At 41.6% G+C, this 18,326-nt stretch overlaps 1 protein-coding gene across 2 annotated transcripts; it reads right to left on the bottom strand.

Annotated features, from left to right (window-relative positions):
* Positions 1-4,401: 4,401 nt before the first annotated feature.
* On the bottom strand, positions 4,402-18,151 carry MRPS21 (mitochondrial ribosomal protein S21). 2 transcript variants are annotated; one of them, XM_063105243.1, is made up of 3 exons: positions 18,065-18,151; positions 17,548-17,662; positions 4,402-4,732 (listed from the first exon to the last, which is right to left on the bottom strand). In XM_063105243.1, exons 2-3 carry the CDS (start codon positions 17,628-17,630, stop codon positions 4,552-4,554), a joined length of 264 nt encoding a protein of 87 aa, XP_062961313.1. In that variant the 5' UTR covers positions 17,631-17,662; positions 18,065-18,151; the 3' UTR covers positions 4,402-4,551. The 2 variants fall into 2 exon arrangements, with proteins under 2 accessions (XP_062961313.1, XP_062961314.1); XM_063105244.1 differs by having other exon boundaries at positions 18,069-18,151.
* Positions 18,152-18,326: the final 175 nt, after the last annotated feature.

Genomic DNA, 18,326 nt, shown 5'->3' with positions numbered 1-18,326 from the left:
AGAAATATTTGAGTATTTATGGGCCCACCCCGTGGCTCACTCAGGTGAGGGCCGCATTGGGAGTGCCACGGCGCTGGGTGCGCCGCAGCCGCGGGTTCGGATCCTATATAAGGATGGCCGGGGTGCTCACTGGCTGAGCGCAGTGCGGGCGACACCAAGCCAAGGGTTGCGTTCCCCTTACTGGTCACAAAAAAAAAAAAAAAAAAAAGAAATATTTGAGTATTTAAATACTGGGCATTATACTAGGCACTGGGAATATAGTGGTAAAAAAGAAAAAGATCCAACCACTAGATAACTGAAAACCTAATGGAGGGAGAAAGATAAATAAGCAATAAGTCACAACATATTATAGAAATAAACTGTGCTATTATAGAAGTGAACATATGAAAGGTAAATTGAAGACACAAAAAAGAATACAAGGACAGCTGGCATGTCAGAAAACATCCTAACTGGGAGCTGATGTACAGTGGAGAAGAGGAGAAAACAGCATATGCTATGACCCAGAAGTGCATTTGAGGAGACAAATGGGCAGAGAGAAAAGCAGGTTTCAATCATGAAGGGACTTAAATGCTATGCTAAGAAGTTTGGATTCTGTCTTGAAAGCAATGGGAACCGATTACCAGTGTGTTTTGTTTTGGTGGCTGGTCAGTAAGGAATCTGAACCCACAACCTTGATGTTGTAAGGCTGCACTCTAACCAACTGTGCCAATTACCAGTTTAAGCAGGAAAGTGAAGAGACAGAGTTGCAATTTAGAACAATCATTCTGACCAAAATATGAATGGATTGGAGCCAGGCAACCCTAACGTAAGGAGATCGTCAAATGGCTGTTATAATAATCCAGATGGTAGCTGGGACTAGAGTTGTGGCATTTACTCATAGAGTCAGCCAGAAGGGACTAAATGGATGCTGGTCATGGCTGAGTGAGAAGGAATCAAGGATCAGGTTTTTCCATCTGATAAACAGCATTCCAGCAGGAAAAGAAAAGAACAATGTTCCAATTCTGGGCTTGACCACTGTTACCCTCGCTGGACCTGTCCTGGGTTTCAGACCTTAACTGCTGGGCTCCTGGCTTGGCTTCTTGGATTCCTAACTCCTGGCATTTAATAACTGTTCTTTCTAGTACCTTTTTTGTTGTTGTTGTTGTTGTTTCAGAAATAATGTTTCAAAAAATACACAAAAGCAAAGAATAATCACTGAACAAAAGTAAATATTCTTAATATTTTGGTATATAACCTTCTGCTATTTGTATGCATGTTCATACTTTTTAATTTTTTTTTATCAAAAATGGAATCATCTTCTACATACTAATTGTAACCCACTTGTTTCATAACATTATTTTTCTGTGTCATTAAAGAATTACATCAATTAAAAAAAAAAAGGATCAGGTTTCTGGCTGGCACAACTGGGGGATTCATTGTTAACATTCCTGGAGTACTATGTTCCAGACACTGTGTTAAGTATTTGACACACATTATCTCATTTAATCCTCATCACAAACCCGTAGATACCATTATCCTCATTTTACAGGGGAAACAAGGGCTTGTTTTAAATAACTTGTCAAGATTATGATTGAATACAGATCTTTCTAAGTAAAAAATTTTATATGTAAGGTAGCTGGCACATAGTGGAAGCTCCATCTTCCTTTCTCTTCAATTACCTATGTTAACACATCACTCCATTATTCCTTTACCTTTTTAGTATACAGTTAGTATTCTCAGTAAACATATAGGCAAACTCTTACTTAGTGCACTTCTGAAAACTTGAAAGTACAATGTTATTCAGCAGAGTCTCAATTGTAAAGGGGTACCTGTTTCCAGAGCATTACATTATAAAATCCTGAAATTATGACTGGAGCAGGCCCGCCAGAGGCATTTCAGTGAACTGTTGAGATTTCTAAGGTGCCCAAGATCAGGGTAGGAGGTACTTATCTATCATCCTTTAACTGGGAAAACATCAAACCACTCCTCCTCTGTACCCAATGCAGGGATGAACCCCACTCATTAAACAACCATATGGTTATCTTCTAGCCTGCCAGAGCAGGGAGTAGAAGGTTTTTCTCCCTGCCATCACAGCACAAGCAGATTAGAATTTCAGCCAGCCAGCCAACTAGCCAGCTACCCCCACCCCCACCCTGTTTATAAGGCCTCTCAACTGGCTTTCTGCTAAAACCCACCATTGTTCACTGCTCTAGGGGAGCATGGATGGATGATGGTCAGGTCAGGAGATTAGGACAAGCAGGGGATAATTTTCAGAGACTAAATAAATTCCTGATCTCAACCACCCCTTAGTATTTTGGGAGCTCAGAAACAACTTTAGCTCCAGGGTAATACTGCCAAGTAACAGGCCTGGGTCTGCTATCACAAACATACCCTACCAGTGTGGCAGGAAGTGACACTATGTCATGGCTCAAAATCATTCACAAGTGATGTAGGAGCTGGTGGGCTAGCTCATTTGGTTAGAGCACTGTGTTATAACACCAAGATCAAGGGTTTGGATCCCAGTACCAGCCAGCTGCAAAAAAAAAAAAAAAAAAAAAAAAAAAAGTGATATAAAAACCAAATAGGGATTGAAAGGTGGTTCAGAAGTATCAATGTCTAACTTGTTAACATTAGGTTTGTATAAAGGTAACAAAGTTGAAGACAGCCTGTACATAGATTTTCTCAAATCACACTGTAAGTTTTCAGAGGACAAGAAGCAGATCTCTATTTTTAAGCAATCTCTATGGAGGATCCAATAACATGCTTTATTCACTGGGCCTTACTGCTGCTGAGTGGGGAAAAAATGATCAAGCTCTCAGAGGCAAGACCACAGTGGTTCCAGCATATCTTCTTGCAGGCCCCGCTTAATTAATCAATAAGTATGGTAACTATGAAAGGCAGAAATGATATTTAAGAGACAGAATTAAGGCCAGAAAGATGAAGCCACTCTAATATACCACAAGGTGACCATGTTTGAATACTGGTAACCTGGAGTGGTAGAAAGCTTGACAGACAGCTCTGTTTATTTCCTTTTTTAACACCATGTTTAGAGCTGTAGTCTGGGAGAGGAGAGGTGGGTCAGCTGCCTCTGCCTCCCTTCTGCATTCTCCTGTAGGGGTTAGAGCCAACTCTCCTTATACTAGTAGTATGGCTGTTGGTGACCAAGGGTGGAGGAAACAAACAGCAGGAGAGAAAGCAGAGCAGATGATCTTCCCACAGTGGTCAGATACCCCAGCAGTCAGAGTAACATACATAGGAGTGCCTGCTGGGAAGAGGTAGTGGTGGTGGGAACCTCCACCTGGAATCTCTTTGACTGCATATAGGGCAGTGGTTCTCAAACTCTAGTAGCATCAGAATCACATGTAGGCTCTTGTTAAAAGACTGCTGGGCTCCAACCCCAATTTCCAATTCAGAAGATCTAAAGTAGGGTCCCATAATTTGCATTTTAATCAAGTTCTTTTTTTTTTTAAAGATGACCGGTAAGAGGATCTTAACCCTTGACTTGGTGTTGTCAGCACCACGCTCACCCAGTGAGCAAACCGGCCATCCCTATATGGAATCCGAACCCGTGGCCTTGGTATTATCAGCACCACACTCTCCCGAGTGAGCCACAGGCCGGCCCCTTAATCAAGTTCTAAAGTGATGATGCTGAAGGGTATTTCTGGCTCCGTGCCCCTCTTTCTATCAACACTCCCCCATTTTCTCTTTCCTACCACTCATCTACTGCTTTATTTCTTCTCTACCATCCCTCTCTTAGTCTCCTTTAGGAAAACTAAAGGAAAGACAGAAAATAGGAAGGAATAGTGGGTTAGATTTGTTTTAAACATTCCTTTGGGCAAGGATTCAGCACTTTATTCTGGTTGATAGGTATTTCAGAAGCAGAATTTATTCCAAATACATACATGCTTCCTCTCCCTTTTTTTTTTTTTTTTTGGCAGCTGGCCACTTTGGGGATCCAAACTCATGACCCCGATGTTAGAAGGCTGTGCTCTAATCAAATGAGCTCTCTCCTTTTTACCTAACAGTTGGGGAGTAGTTCAGTAGAGTAACAGATGATTTTCCAGTAAGATTTTGCCTTGTAGGAAATGGTAGGTAATATTCCACTACATTTTAGAAAATTTCCTCATCTCTCCTAGACTTTTTAAAATTTTATTGTAGTAACATACACATTTACCATTTTGACCATTTAAGTGTACAGTTTAGTGGCATTAAGTACATTCACATTTTTGTGGAACCATCACCACCACCATCCATCTCCAGAACTTTTTCATCTTCCCAAACTGAATCTCTGTACCCATTAAACAGTAACTCCCCATTGCTTGCCTCCCTCCCCCAGCTTCTGGCAACCACCATTCTACTCCTAGACTACTTTTGGACTCAGTTTCACTTAATAAAAGAGAGGGTCCATTGCTGACTCATGGGATTGCTTCTGTATATGCAAGCCTTCTTGCATACATGTGATTAAGTTTATTGTATTAAGAGAAAGGTAACAGAAAATGGGGTTGAAGAAAGAAAGAGGTGAAGACACAAACTAGATGAGGGTTTTCATACTGGGAGTCCTATCCACAGGCCTCAGCAGCCCTGCCATGGATCTGCCCGATTCTTTCGCATCAAGAAGTTGATCTTGCGAGCCATTTCCATGTTGTAGATCCGCCGGCAGTTTTCATAGCTTTCTCGCTGTCGCCGGCGGCAAGGCTTCTCATAGTACCGCCGTCGTTTAATGTCCTCAATAAGCCCATCCACGGTGAGAATTCTGTATAAAGACAGGCAATGAGGTTAGAAACTTGAGCTCATTATTATTATTTTCCAGTTTCACAGACACTCAGAAGTCAAGTGGCCAAACAACTGGTGTGTGTAAAAATGAATGGGAAATGGTGGCAATAACAGCATTAATCTACTTACAGAGGCCCCAGTAAGAATTTGCGGGGAAATAAAAAATCAATTAATTACATGGTCCTTACTCTTAGAGATTTTACAGTCAGGGAAATGTTCTCAAACTTTTTTCTACCACAACACTTCTGAGGGATATGACATAGTCCCATAAAAACAGTGGCTCCCAATGGCAGTGATTCTCAACCAAGGGGGCATTTCAAACTTCACAAGGGGTGAGCCATTTGTGGTTGGAAAAAAATCACCAGAGGTGATTCCTACTTGGTCTTTAGAGGAGAATGTAGTTCCATCCTTACTGGGTTTAAGAACTGATACAGGTGAAGTCTGTAGGTCTGAGAAATCTCTGGGCCAACCTAATTATTATTATTATTATTATTATTTTTTTTTAAAGATGACCGGTAAGGGGATCTTAACCCTTGACTTGGTGTTGTGAGCACCACGCTCAGCCAGTGAGCGAACCGGCCATCCGTATATGGGATCCGAACCCGGGGCCTTGGCGTTATCAGCACCGCACTCTCCCGAGTGAGCCACGGGCCGGCCCCAAGGGCCAACCTAATTATGAGGGTACTTCAAATAGTTTGAGAAAAATAGAATTGGAAGATAATATAAATCTTTCCACAAACTTTTTTCTTTTTTTAATTCATTTTGTTTTATTTTATATATATATATTTTCCCACAAATTTTTTTTTAAGATCCTTTATACAGGGAAAGAGGTGGCCCTTATCACACCAGCGATACACATGGGAGCATTAAAATAACAGCCTCACCCATCATTTTTCCATGTATCGCATGCTCCAACCACACTATTTTGCTGACTCTCCCCGAACACACTAATTCTCATGCTGTTTCCTAAGCCTTGAATGCCACCCCAACTTGCAGCAGTCAACATTCTCACTGAAATTTTTCTCATCTTTTTGATGCCAAGCCCAGATGTCAACTCTCTACAAATTTTTCCCAACTTCTTAATAAAAGAAAATCACTAGACTAAAAATCCCTGAAAAACAGAAGCCATATTTTATTAATGTTAAAAATATTTTATAAATGTCTGTAAAATTGAGCTCAATCTATTTCTTTACTGCTCACCCAATTCCCTGTGATGCAACTTCTCCTGTTGGATTGATAACTCTAACTCACCTCTTTGTTCTCACTGAGCCAAGAAGACACTGGGGTTATTCTATAGCCAACCTAATTCCTAGACTCTTGAGAGCTCTGGCTCCAATCTGCAATTTCTTTTCCTCTCAACTCATCATCAGTTGGTCCCGAGGAGGTCTAGAGGCATCTTCTGCTATTGCCCTCCATTCCTGCTAACCCTGTCCTTTCATTACATGCAAAAAGTAAGTCACAAACACAACTGGAGATAAGGAAGCTGAAATATATTATGATTGGAAGAAGGGGTCAGAAAAAGAAAAAAATAAAAATAAGAAAAGCTATCAGCTACTTATGCCCAGTGGTAAACCCCATTTATTGCTGTTATGTGTCACCATAAAGCCCAAAATAACAGACTAAACATGAACTTGAAAAGAATTGGGCTTTGGGTAAATTAGAAATATGAATAGACATGTGAACCACTGTCCTGTGGGATCCTCTCCCAGGCTCCTGCTGTTTAACATCAAGAATAATTTGTAGGCTACTAGAGAATCCTATTTATATAGATCAGTTTGCTTAGGTTTTAGGGGCAGAGAGATGGGAAGCAAGGCAATTGCTGCAAACTCCCAAAAGTGAGAAAAGCAGATTAATGCAGGTTCTGTTGGAAACATCAGTATAGTCATGCTCTAGTCTTCTAAGACTAGAATCTTATAATAATAGAGAAGTAGGGCACCAAAGACCAGAAGACTAAGTATCCTGATCCACAAAGGGTCTCCTTCACTGGCCTTCTCCCTCAATTTACCCTTAAATGTTGGTATACTTCCAGATTCTGACTGTAAACATCCCCCTTTCTGGCTCTACATGATTCTCTTAACCTTTACTACTGGGCCTCAACCCCAATGCACAATGAAATCACCTCCTAAAGAGTTTGTAAAAGGTACTGATGCTCAGCCTCCCCTCCACACAGATTATGATTTAATTAGTCTACAGTGGGGCCATGTACTGGGAATGTTTTAAAAGTTTCTCAGGTGTTTCTAATGTGGAACCATGATGGGGAACAACTGACCCAGAAAATGTTGACTCCTAAATCCTTATCTCTAGCCCTGATCTTATCTTAGAGGTACACTAATACTTCCAACTGCCTCAAACCCTGCAGAAAACAGAATTTGTTGTCTCCTCCCCAAATTTCTCCGACAATATTCTATATTACTGTACAAAAATTACAACAGAGTATGATAGGTGCAAAGATAAGGGAAACATTGCTATAGAAGCAGACAGAGGCATTTAACCTGGACCTGACAATGAGAAGGTGGTTATGAAGGCTTTCTAAAGGACAATTTATTTGAAATGTGAAAGGTAAGGAGGATGCCCTATTTTCATTCTTTCCCTACTCCAATTATTGTCCTAAAACATAAATCAGATCATTTCATTCTGGCACTAAAAAAACATTTCCTAACACACAGAATAGTCTAAGCCAGTGGTTCCCAGACTTGTCTGCACATTAGTATCACCTGGGGAATCTCTTAAAAATTCCAAACCCTAGGCCACACCCCAGACTAATTAAATCAGAAGGGGAAGGGGAAGAGACATGTGCAGTTTTTTTTTTTTAAGTTTCCCAGGTAATTCCAATGTGCAGACAAATTTGGGAACAACTAGTCTAAGCTCAAAGCCGAAAGCCCAAACCATTGAGCTTCACCCTATCTTTAATAACTTGCCCTGTAAAGCCTATGCTCTAGTCATACTAAAGGAATGTGCAGTTCTCCAAGCACTGTACATTTAATTTTTACCTTTCTTCACGATGTTCCTTTTACATGAAATATTCTTTTTCTGCCTGATGAAATCCTATTTGTTCCTCAAAAGCCCAAATTGTTATCATGTTTGCAAACTAGTCCAGGTTAAAGCAATCATTCCTTCCCTCCATTCCCAAAGCACAGTGATTTTCAAATTTTATTTATTTATTTTTATTTTTTATTAAAAGATAACCAGTAACGGGATCTTAACCCTTGACTTGGTGTTGTCAGCACCATGCTCAGTGAACTAACCGGCCATCCCTATATGGGATCCGAACCCGTGGCTTTGGTGTTATTAGCACCATACTCTCCCGAGTGAGCCACGGACTGGCCTGATTTTCAAATTTTAGCATGCCTTGTCACCTGGAAAGACTGTTAAAACACAGACTGTTATGACACCTCCAGTTTCTCATTCTGCAGGTCTAGGGTGGGAGCCAAGAATATGCATTTCTAACAAGTTCCCAGGTGATGTTACTGCTGATGGTCTAGGGAGAACCAATGTCACAGCACACTGTTAATGCCTCTTTTACAGCACTGATCAGACAGTATTATATTTAACTATAAAAAAAAAAAATTCCTTTAATGGGTTGTGTGCTTTCTAAGGTTAGAGATCAAAACTCTTCATCTTTACATCTAACATAATGCTTGACAAAAGCAAATTATCAGTAAATGTATGACAAAATTGAGTCCTCTGGATGACTGACAAATGCCCACAGCACAAGGGGTTAAGTGACTTTATGATATGTACAGTTCTTGGGGACATTAACTCATAAAGCCTCAATAATATTACTTTTACCAAGACGGCACATTAGAGTTTAGATAGCATTTTTACATTCATGATCCTATGAAATTGATTAGGTAGGTAATGTCATCTTTTTATAGATTAGGAAACTAAAGTTCAGAGAGGCTGACCTGCCCAAGATCATAAAACAGAGCTAGAAGTAGAATTCAGGTCTTTAATGCAGTGCTCTACAACAGTACTTTGCTTCTCAAACAAGTTCAGAAGAATTCACCATCCATGGGCAAAAGAGACAATGAGCAAGGAAAGAGCTGGGCTAGATTCTTCAACTGGAGGAAAAGAGGAAATGGAAGACAAGATGACATGGCACTGAGGGAAAGGAATATTCTTAACATCTAAGTATTTATTTCTGTCTTAACCTGTGTTCACTACTGTTTAATGAAGGTCACTTTTCGAACTAGAGACTAGTATATTGGAGAAAATTGTGGAATATACTACAGAGCATATGTACTTCACAGGGCTTGGTTTTCCAAAGTCTTGAAGTTTCAAATATTGACCTTGCAGAGGACTGGAAATTTTCCTCAGGCTATAAGTCTCTGGTATAAGATAACGATTTGTGGCACAGCAAGGTTGCTGGCTCAAAGACAGATTAGTAACTGACTGATATCTAAGTTGCTGGAAAACTGCTAGAGGGAGAAGGAATGTTTGCTAAGATCAAGCTTGTGTTCATAGGACCACTTAATTGTCTACTGAAATGTCATCTGGCTTGTTTCACTGAAAGTTACCAGCCTATATCGTTAAACTATAATCCTACCTATGTTCTCTTCCTGTAACTTCCTGGTCTGGAAAGTAAATGCAGGAAGAAAACCCCAATTCGGTGTTAATTTCCCGAGGAAGGGATGCCTCTTGCTGGAGGGTACCAGGGAAGTTAACAACTTCAGGGTTTCTCACTGCTCAGAAGAGATGGGCTTTGAGTAATCCTTTGCGTCTCCATCACCCAGGGGAAGAGGGGTGACAAATCCGTGGGGGACAAAGCAACAGAAAATACAGAAAAAACTCTCAAAGAAAAAAGATTACATATATATATATATATATATATATATATATATAAATAAATATATATATATATATCTTTTTAAAAGGATGAGGAAAAAAATAAATAAAAATAAAGAAAGAAAAAGGACAAGGAGACTGGATATGGGAGGTTGTAAAAAGGACAGAGACCCCCAAATATAGCATCACCTAGGAAGAGGAGCCTATTGCAATGACAATGACAGTTTACTTTTTTTTTGACCTTGGTATTACAAGGCTGTGCTGTAACCAACTAAGCTAACTGGTCAGCCCTGATAAAGACAATTTAAAAGTGGGATAAAAGAAAACTGTAAGAGGAGGGAGTTTAGAAACATACTCAAGTATCCCAGTGGAGTTTCAAAAGGGTTTTGAAACAGATGTGATCATCTTACCAAGTAAATGTCTGTGTTGTCAGGCAAAAAAGAAAGACAAGAAAAAAATAACAAAAGAACATAAGGGTGGAAGAGGGAAAAGAGTAGAAAGAACATAATGATGGGGTGGGTAAATGGTGTTCCCTGGATGTTCTAATGACTTCCAAAACACAGACCAAACAAATTCCAAGATGCCATGTAAGGATTCTCTCTCTTACTCTGAACCTTTTAGTCATCCTAAAAAAGCACAGATTACCTTCAAATGCTCCAGAAGTTGAGGCATTTACTCAACTTCATCTCTAATAGAAAAGGATGCAGGAAGAGCTTTGTAGAACTCAACAAGTATATAGAAGGGTGTTATTAATGATGCTTGCTTCCAAAGGTAGTTTAAGGACTAGCAGACCAAGAGCTTTAGAGTAAACAGATCAGCCTAGAATTTGGGTGCCTGGCAACCTAAAACCGAAGGAGAAATCAGCTACCAGTTTTAGTGAAATTCAACTGATTATGTAAAAGAAGCCAACCTGCCTGGAGGAGGAAGTTGGGGGTAGCAGACTCACATGTCAGTGTAGCCAGCCTACACTGAAACAATGTGTGTGCAGAAGGACTCAATGGACCCAGAAGCTCGGCCGTCAGCAGTAAAATGGGTCAACTGGGCACACTTCTAGTGTGCTTGCTTTTCCTTGTTTGGGGGCCAGCCAATCACACAGAGCTTCCTAGCAACTCCCACCTTCCACCTCCACATTCCAGGGCATAGTGAGGACCCCTGGTTATATAAGAGGCATTTTGTGGCAGTCTCACTGGGCAGACACATAGGCTGTTTTCCTTTGTAAGACTCCTCAGTCTCCCTCTCCTCTCACTTGCTCTCCTATCTATTGTTGTAATTAGACCACAGAATAAGCAACTTATTTTTAAACTAGCAACAATCAGGGGCTTCCGATCAAGATGGCAGAATAGTCCCCAGCATCACTCTCTCCCACAAATCAACCAATTTACAACTATTGACAAATGATGACAGCCAAGCTGGGGCTGCTAGAGCTCAGGGGAAGAGGAGGAGAGATCTATGGAGTTCATGAAGGCAGAAGAAGCCACGACGAGAGAAAGAAAGGATTGCTCCCACCATTTTGAGCCCCGGCTACTTCAAGGCTGGAGCTGGTGAGCCCACAGAGCAAGAGCTCGCAGAAGCTGCAGCTGTGCCCTTCGTATGAAGTTGCTTGGGGGATGCAGGGGAGAAGAGGGCCTTGGTGGCCCCCAGGCCAGCAAGACCATTAACAGTGTTCCCAAGGACCCACACAGGAGTGAAGAGTCACAGACAACTGAATAAAGGAGCCACTTAGAGCCACCTGAGTCATCGCAAGGGACCGGCACATGGCCTGTCCCATGGGAAGTGTTTGGAGTGTGGGCGGTGGGAGGGACAGGCCCACTGGGGGAATACTGGGGTACAGCATGGACAGCTGATTTGCCCTCCAGTCAGTGCAGGATCACTCAGGGGAGACTTGGCAGTAATACAGAACTGCAGGGGTGTAGTTTGCTGAAAAGACTCAGGCCCAGACCAGTTTCCACACAACCCAGGTGTATAAGACCTCACAAGACCCGGAAGTACATACAAGGTCAACAAATTAAAACCTGAGCTGCAGAAAAAGCCTTCCCCAGGGAATCAGCAGCACTGAAGCAATTTAGCTTAGCTCAACTACAGGGCTCAAGTGCTGATCCCCACAGGAAGTTCCTCCATTTTAGAAGTAAACAAAGGACAACAAATTGGTTACAGTCAGAGTTTAAGTGGTGGGAATAGCAAATAATCCAACACAGAACTGAAAGAAAAAACAAAATACCCACAGATCAGATTCAAAGTGTGATATTAACCAGTACAGGTCTAACACTACAAAAAATACCTATAAAACCTAGAAGAACTGGAAGCCCTCTGGGCTCCCAAGCCAGAGAGGAGGGAGAGCTGAGGGCTTCAGCCACATCCCCACTGACATCTGCAACTAGCTCAGCGACGACCACGACCACGACCACGAGCAGCTGCAGGAAACAGTCCAGGTCCTGAGCCAAGGCGGTAGGGGGCTGAGGGCTTCAGCCACACCCTGCTGACATCTGCATCCAGCCCAGCAATGAGCAAGCTGCTGCTAGGAACCCCTGGTCTCCTCTGCCTGAATGAGGAGGATGCAATGGGCCTCAATCATGCCCCCCCTCCCATACCATTTCCCTCCTTCTTCCCCTCTCCCCCTCCCTGCCAACTGCTCCGCAACAATGTTTTAGAATGAGGCATGGAGCTGGAGGAAGCTGAACCCAGCTGCAACTAGGCAAGCTGCTGCCATTGCCCTGAGGCCCCGCCAAAGTCCTGAGGGATGGAGCCAAAGGGAACCACGGAAAGCCAAACCCAGCTGCTACTAGGTAGGCTGCTGCCACTGCCTCGGGGCCATGCCAGGGTCCTGAGGCATGGAGCTGCAGGAAGCTGAACCCAGCTGCAACCAGGTAAAGAGCACACCAAAATCACCATTTCCATGTAGGTAGCCCACCACAGCCACTGCAGTTGTCATGGCTGCCACAAAAGTGGCTAGTCTCTATAGCAGCAGTCATAGCCATCATACAGATGGCAGACTGTCAACTGCACTGACACAGGAGAGGCACCAGCAGAGACCAAAAAAAAAAAAAGAAGTCCTCTCTCTCCACAAAGCACAGTACAGAGTAACAGAAGAAGCATCCCATTTACAATAATAGGGGAGGATTTGATCACACCTGTCTCAGTACTGGACTGACCATCCAGGCAACAAACCAAAAGAGGAACAGTTAACCTATCAGATGAAGAGAACAAATCTATGGTTATTAGAGTGAGGAGGAAGAAGAGGAGAGGGGGGGAGGGGGAGGAGGGATTGGATAAGGGGCATAGATTTGTAAGAATGAATATGCTAATAAAAAATAAGTTAAAAAAATAAATAAAGTAGCAATAACCAGAAAGGCAAGAGAGATAGATAAGGAGAAGCCTGGTATGTGAGAGAGATATAAAGGAAAGGTTGTCAGAGAGAGGACATTAGGGAAAAGCAGGGAAAAAATAAAAGTGCATCAGTCAGAAAATACTGCTTAACAGGCAGGAAGACAGAACACTGGGACACTCCAGAATTAGCCTGTTCACATGTGCAAGCTTAAAAGCCCTTGCCTCAAATTTATTCTAAGAGCAAAAATATTTGTTCACTTTTCCCCCCTGGGGCTAAAATACAATTTATGGGACAAATATCTAACACTCCAAGATAAAAAAGGAATAGAAATGCAGATTTCTGGGGCTGGCTGGTTAGCTCAGTTGGTTATGAGCATGGTGTTATAACACCGAGGTTATGGGATTGAAGCCCCCCCCCGCAAAAAAAAAAAAAAAAGCAGATTTCTGAAGAGTGACTCTAAATGGACAAAATAAACGTCCTTCCCAAAGACTATAAAAATCACTACCATGATAGTTTCCCCAAGCTACCTCCTTCCAACCAACGTGTGTCTTGCACTGGTTTCCTAGACAATCTCAGCTACAAGGTTCCAATTTTCCAAAATCACAAAGAAGCCTAAAAGATATCATTACACCTTAGACGCTGAGTCTCTGGGACTTGAATCTCTTCATTTATTTTTTTAACCACCCCTCTTCTTTCTAATCAAATTCCTTTCTTTTTAAGCAATGTAAATTGTTTTTTTCCAAAACCTATTTCTACCTTGGTGTTTTAATCCCTGAAGTAAGAAAAAGTAATAAACTGTGCTTCTTAACTAGGGTACCTGACAGAATGCTATAGGATACAAGAATTTCTGGATAAATTTGAGGCATCTGCCTCGAGCAACAATTTTAACTGGATTGATGGGGGGAGGTGTATGCTAGCCCTAGAACAAGTGCAATGGCAGTGAATATAAAACTCACCTAAAATTTTAATATAAAAAAGAGAGACTTTGAAGAAGTTCCATGTTTGCTTATAGTGGCAGAAACCCTACAGTTCTTTCTCTCCTCTGCTGTAAAGGAGACTACAGTGAAAAAGTTTAACAAACACTAAAGCAAGGATTGACAAAAAATAAAGGAACATTTACTTTCATTAAGTAGACACTTAATAAGAGCCTCCTATGCGCCAGACACTTTGATAAATGCAAGAGCTATACAAATGAAAAAGCACAGGTCTCTAGTCTACTACCATGATTTTCAATCCTGGCTGAATATTAAAATCTCATGAGATACTTTAAAAAGTGTTGCCAGTCAGGTGCCACCCTCCCAGAGATTCTGATTTGTCTCAGGTTGGGCCCTGGAACTGAGTTTTTTTAAAGTTTCCCCACATGACTCTAATAGGTAGCCAGGGTTGAAAACCACAGGGTGTCACAATGACTAGTCTCCTGCTGTTTCTGACTAAAATTAACACTTCCATACAGGAAGAAAGTACATGTAGACTGCCAGTCACCAATAAAAAGACAACCTGAAAAGAAGAATGGAAAAAGTAGGTGTAAACTGCCAGTTACCGATAAAAAGAGAATTTTAAAAGAAGTAGGGACTGCTGTTTAAAAAAAAAAGAAAAAGAAATTTAGAGAGATTTGAAAACAGATTCTTTTTTTTTTTTTTTTTTAAAAGATGACCGGTAAGGGGATCTTAACCCTTGACTTGGTGTTGTCAGCACCACGCTCAGCCAGTGAGCGAACCGGCCATCCGTATATGGGATCCGAACCCGGGGCCTTGGTGTTATCAGCACCGCACTCTCCCGAGTGAGCCACGGGCCGGCCCTGAAAACAGATTCTTAAGAACTAGAATGTCTGAGATAGCATCAGGCCTGGCTAGAGATGCCAGAAAGTATCCACACCTGCCTCTACTTTCTGCCATTTATTTTTCCCTCAGCATCCACTGGCACCTAGAATTAGGAAGGATTTTAGATAAAATGGAAAACTATGAAGAAAAAACAGAAAAAGCTAAAACCTAGTTTTGAGTAAATAAAAAAAGACATTGGCTGCTAGTGGAAGAGGCATATATATAGAGGCATGGTTCTAAGATAATTAGAAAAATCCTAGACAAAGAAATAACGAAAGTCTCCTCTCAGAAGCCAGAGTTGGCCTTATGCTTTCTGCAGACCTGGCATCAGTGGAGAGATAACCAACTACTTCAGGTAAGAGATTAGAGAAATTTTGTTTCTTGGGTTCTTGGTTTTAAATTTTTGTAAGTGGAAAGGAGGATACACTCCATACATGCAATAGTGCACACAGAGGAAATAAATACTGTTATTTTAAAATGAGATTAGCCAATAGGCTAAATAGGAAGGGCCCTGGATGGAAAGTATCACTGCATAAAAGAAAAGTCATTCAATACCATTAGGAAACTGGATCATGTCAAAATAAAGTTTAATAATTATTTTCTCATTTTTTGAATCTGTAGGCCACTTTAAGCATGACCTGATAGTCAAGGAAGACAGGAGGAAAGAAACAGCCAAAGCAAACTCTCAATCTTTGAAAATAAACAAATCATCCACAAAGCGAAATCAAAAGGGTAAAAACTTCCTTATAATGACTTCCAAATTAGGAGAATAGCTAACATATGACTACTATGTGCCACACATTGTTCTAAGCACTTTATATGTATTAACTACCAATTGTCACATCAACCCTATGGGGTACTAGTAATAGCTCCACTTTACAGATGAGGAAACTGAGGCAGAGAGACATTACCAGACAGATTACCATACATCATGAGGGTAATAAGTGGCAGAACTGGGATCTGAATCAGGCAGTCTGTGCTCTTAACGGCTAAATTATGCTGCCTAATTTACATGAGAAAACTATCAGGCTGTGGCTTGGTCAAAATTATTTAGATTGTAGCTACTTTCTTGATACAATTATGAGAAATGGTTCAGTAAATAATGCTGTACCACAAATTGTTTTTTGGTTCTTTGACAAAGCAGCTAATTTTCTAAAAACAAAATTCTTGCTTTTGTGTTATCTGTCCTTTAGGAATATGGGAGGTGAGAGGAGCTTAAACTAAGCCTTTTGGAAGTTTGTTTTACCATCAAGTAACCACTTGAAATCCCAGAATTATACAACTATTTCAACCACCCTGGCCAGAAGACCCATCCAAATCCACCAAAACAAATCATACAGAAAAAGTCTTACAGAGAGAGGTCAGAAAAAAAAAAAGAGTGAAGTTATATGTGAGATATTCCTTTTCCCAAATTCAGCATTTCATCTCACTAGCTATATCACTACAGAGTATTTATGTCACCTGTAAAGACATTCGTTTTGTGCTTCCAATATAGGGGCAGAGAAAGAAAAAGACAACTAATGCCTCTCACAGACATGCCATCAGAAGGTCCGAAATAGGAAAGAGTTTGGGAATGAGCAGCAATAGAAAAAAAATGAGATAAGGTCTCTTACCATCTGGTGCTTAACTGATTATCTTTACACTCAGCATAAGTGACAATGCAGAGGGAATAGCTTCAGCCCTAGGGTATGACCAGCATACAGACACAGAACGAGGTGATGGGGCTGACCCAAGACTAAAACACACAGACCATCCTGAACCTGCAACTGCTTCTCGTCTACACAGCTTATGACAGCATTTTTGCCCTTATCAACTGTGGTCTTCTGCCATCCGGCCCTCCACACCCGGAACTCTCTGCTTTGCTAAGAGTTAGGTTTCCTTTCATTTGCCCTCTCAGTCCCCAAGGACTTCATCAATATTTAAGCCCAATCAAATCATGATTCTTAACTGAAAAATGACTGCCAAAGGTCTATTTCCAGAAAAACTAGTTAAATAATCTAGTAATACAGAGCAAATAACACTGCACTAAAAAGATGTGTTTTATGCTACTCGCCACCATTTAATAATTGCGTGACCCAATAAATATAATCTGATCTTCCTAGGTTTGTCTTACTTGTGAAATAAACCTACCACAATACAGGCCTTAAGGCAGAGGGTCAGCTCATATAATCTCTTTTCTACAATTCTTTGATAATTCAACTCAGCAAGCACTTATTTCTCCAAACTCTACCTCACACTGGGGAAAGAAAATGACCACAAGGCATGCCAGAAAGTCAAAAACCTTACAACTAGTGAGAAGAGAAGACTAAGGACCTTTTTTGCTTGAGAAATAAGAGTGGTAAGGCATTATTAAGGCTACTCTAAATCTCTTAGCCTAGCATTCAAAACCTTTCAATACAGCTCCTCCACTCCAACTAGTTCATTTCCATCTCTGTATTTCTGCTTACGCTGTAAACCTCTTCAAAACCTGTAAGCATTCCCATTTCTTGCCTCCTACAAAATCCCAATCTGAATTCATCTTTTTCATTGACCTGTCCTACACCAATCACCTTCGGCTTTCTATTTCTCATGTACTATGTTCCTGCTTCCTAGCAACTTCCCATTTTGATTCTCTCTTTTTTAAGTCTTGGATAGAATTCAGGTTCATTATCAAAGGGATGATTGCTTGTTGAGTAAGCTTCATACATTTAGGTTTTGGGTAGAACTTTATTTTAAAAATAAACTGAGGGGCTGAGAAGTTTCAAAAGACTGAATACCTGAGGTGACACTGGTTGGAGATCAATCAATGTCAAGGAAAGGCAGAGAATAACCACCGCACTTCCCAGAAAACTGGTCTAGGCATGATTCTGTTCGCTTAACAGTTACCTGTTTAGGGTCCTGTATGCACCTTCCACGTTCCCTTCCTGTACCATCACAGTCCTGGCAATGAACTTCAGATGTTTTGCCATTACCTTGGATTTAAGTCTTCGCTCTGCAAGACCTGAAAGATGACGGAGAAAGGGCAAGGAAAGTATAGAGACCAAGTAAGAAAAAGAAACACAACATAATACACAATTAACCGCGCGGCTTATTCAGGGTCCGGACACGCGAGACGGGGCATGTGAAAGTTTTCATATCCAAGAAAGTATACGCGAATTGTTATCAAGACTCCCTCATTCTCTTTGCCAATACAATTCCTAGCCTAGAGAAGAAAAGAGAAGGTAGCAGGGCACCACCACGGAGATCTGCGTCGCCGGGCACCGGAGGACAGGAACAGCGGGGACGCACCGCAGAGCCGCTCCCTTCCCCCCGCAACTACGCTCACGGCCCCAAAAGGGTTTGGGCTGGCAGCAGGGAAATGAGTCCTTATCGTTCTTTAGGAAATGGGCAACAGCGCGCAAACCTGCCCTGCAGCCACGCCCGTCTTCCTTTCTCTAGCCCTTGCACAACCAATTCCAGCCGCGCTCTGGGACCCCGCCGACCTGAAGGTGTCCGCGACCGGAAGCGGAAACTACGGAGTCCCCAGCGCCGCGCAAAGAAACCCAGGCTGAGGGGAGAAAACGGTGCGTGGAAACCATGACAACGTTCTTTCTGTCCTGGGTAGAAGGCCTTTCCTAGGGCCCTGAGCCTGGACTCTACATATGACAAAGCAAAATACTCGCTGA

Source organism: Cynocephalus volans, chromosome 8 (assembly GCF_027409185.1).
Source record: "Cynocephalus volans isolate mCynVol1 chromosome 8, mCynVol1.pri, whole genome shotgun sequence".
Classification (NCBI taxonomy): Eukaryota; Metazoa; Chordata; class Mammalia; order Dermoptera; family Cynocephalidae; genus Cynocephalus; species Cynocephalus volans.
The sequence above is the reverse complement of the archived record's forward strand: the minus strand, read 5'-3'. Positions and strand labels throughout refer to the sequence as shown.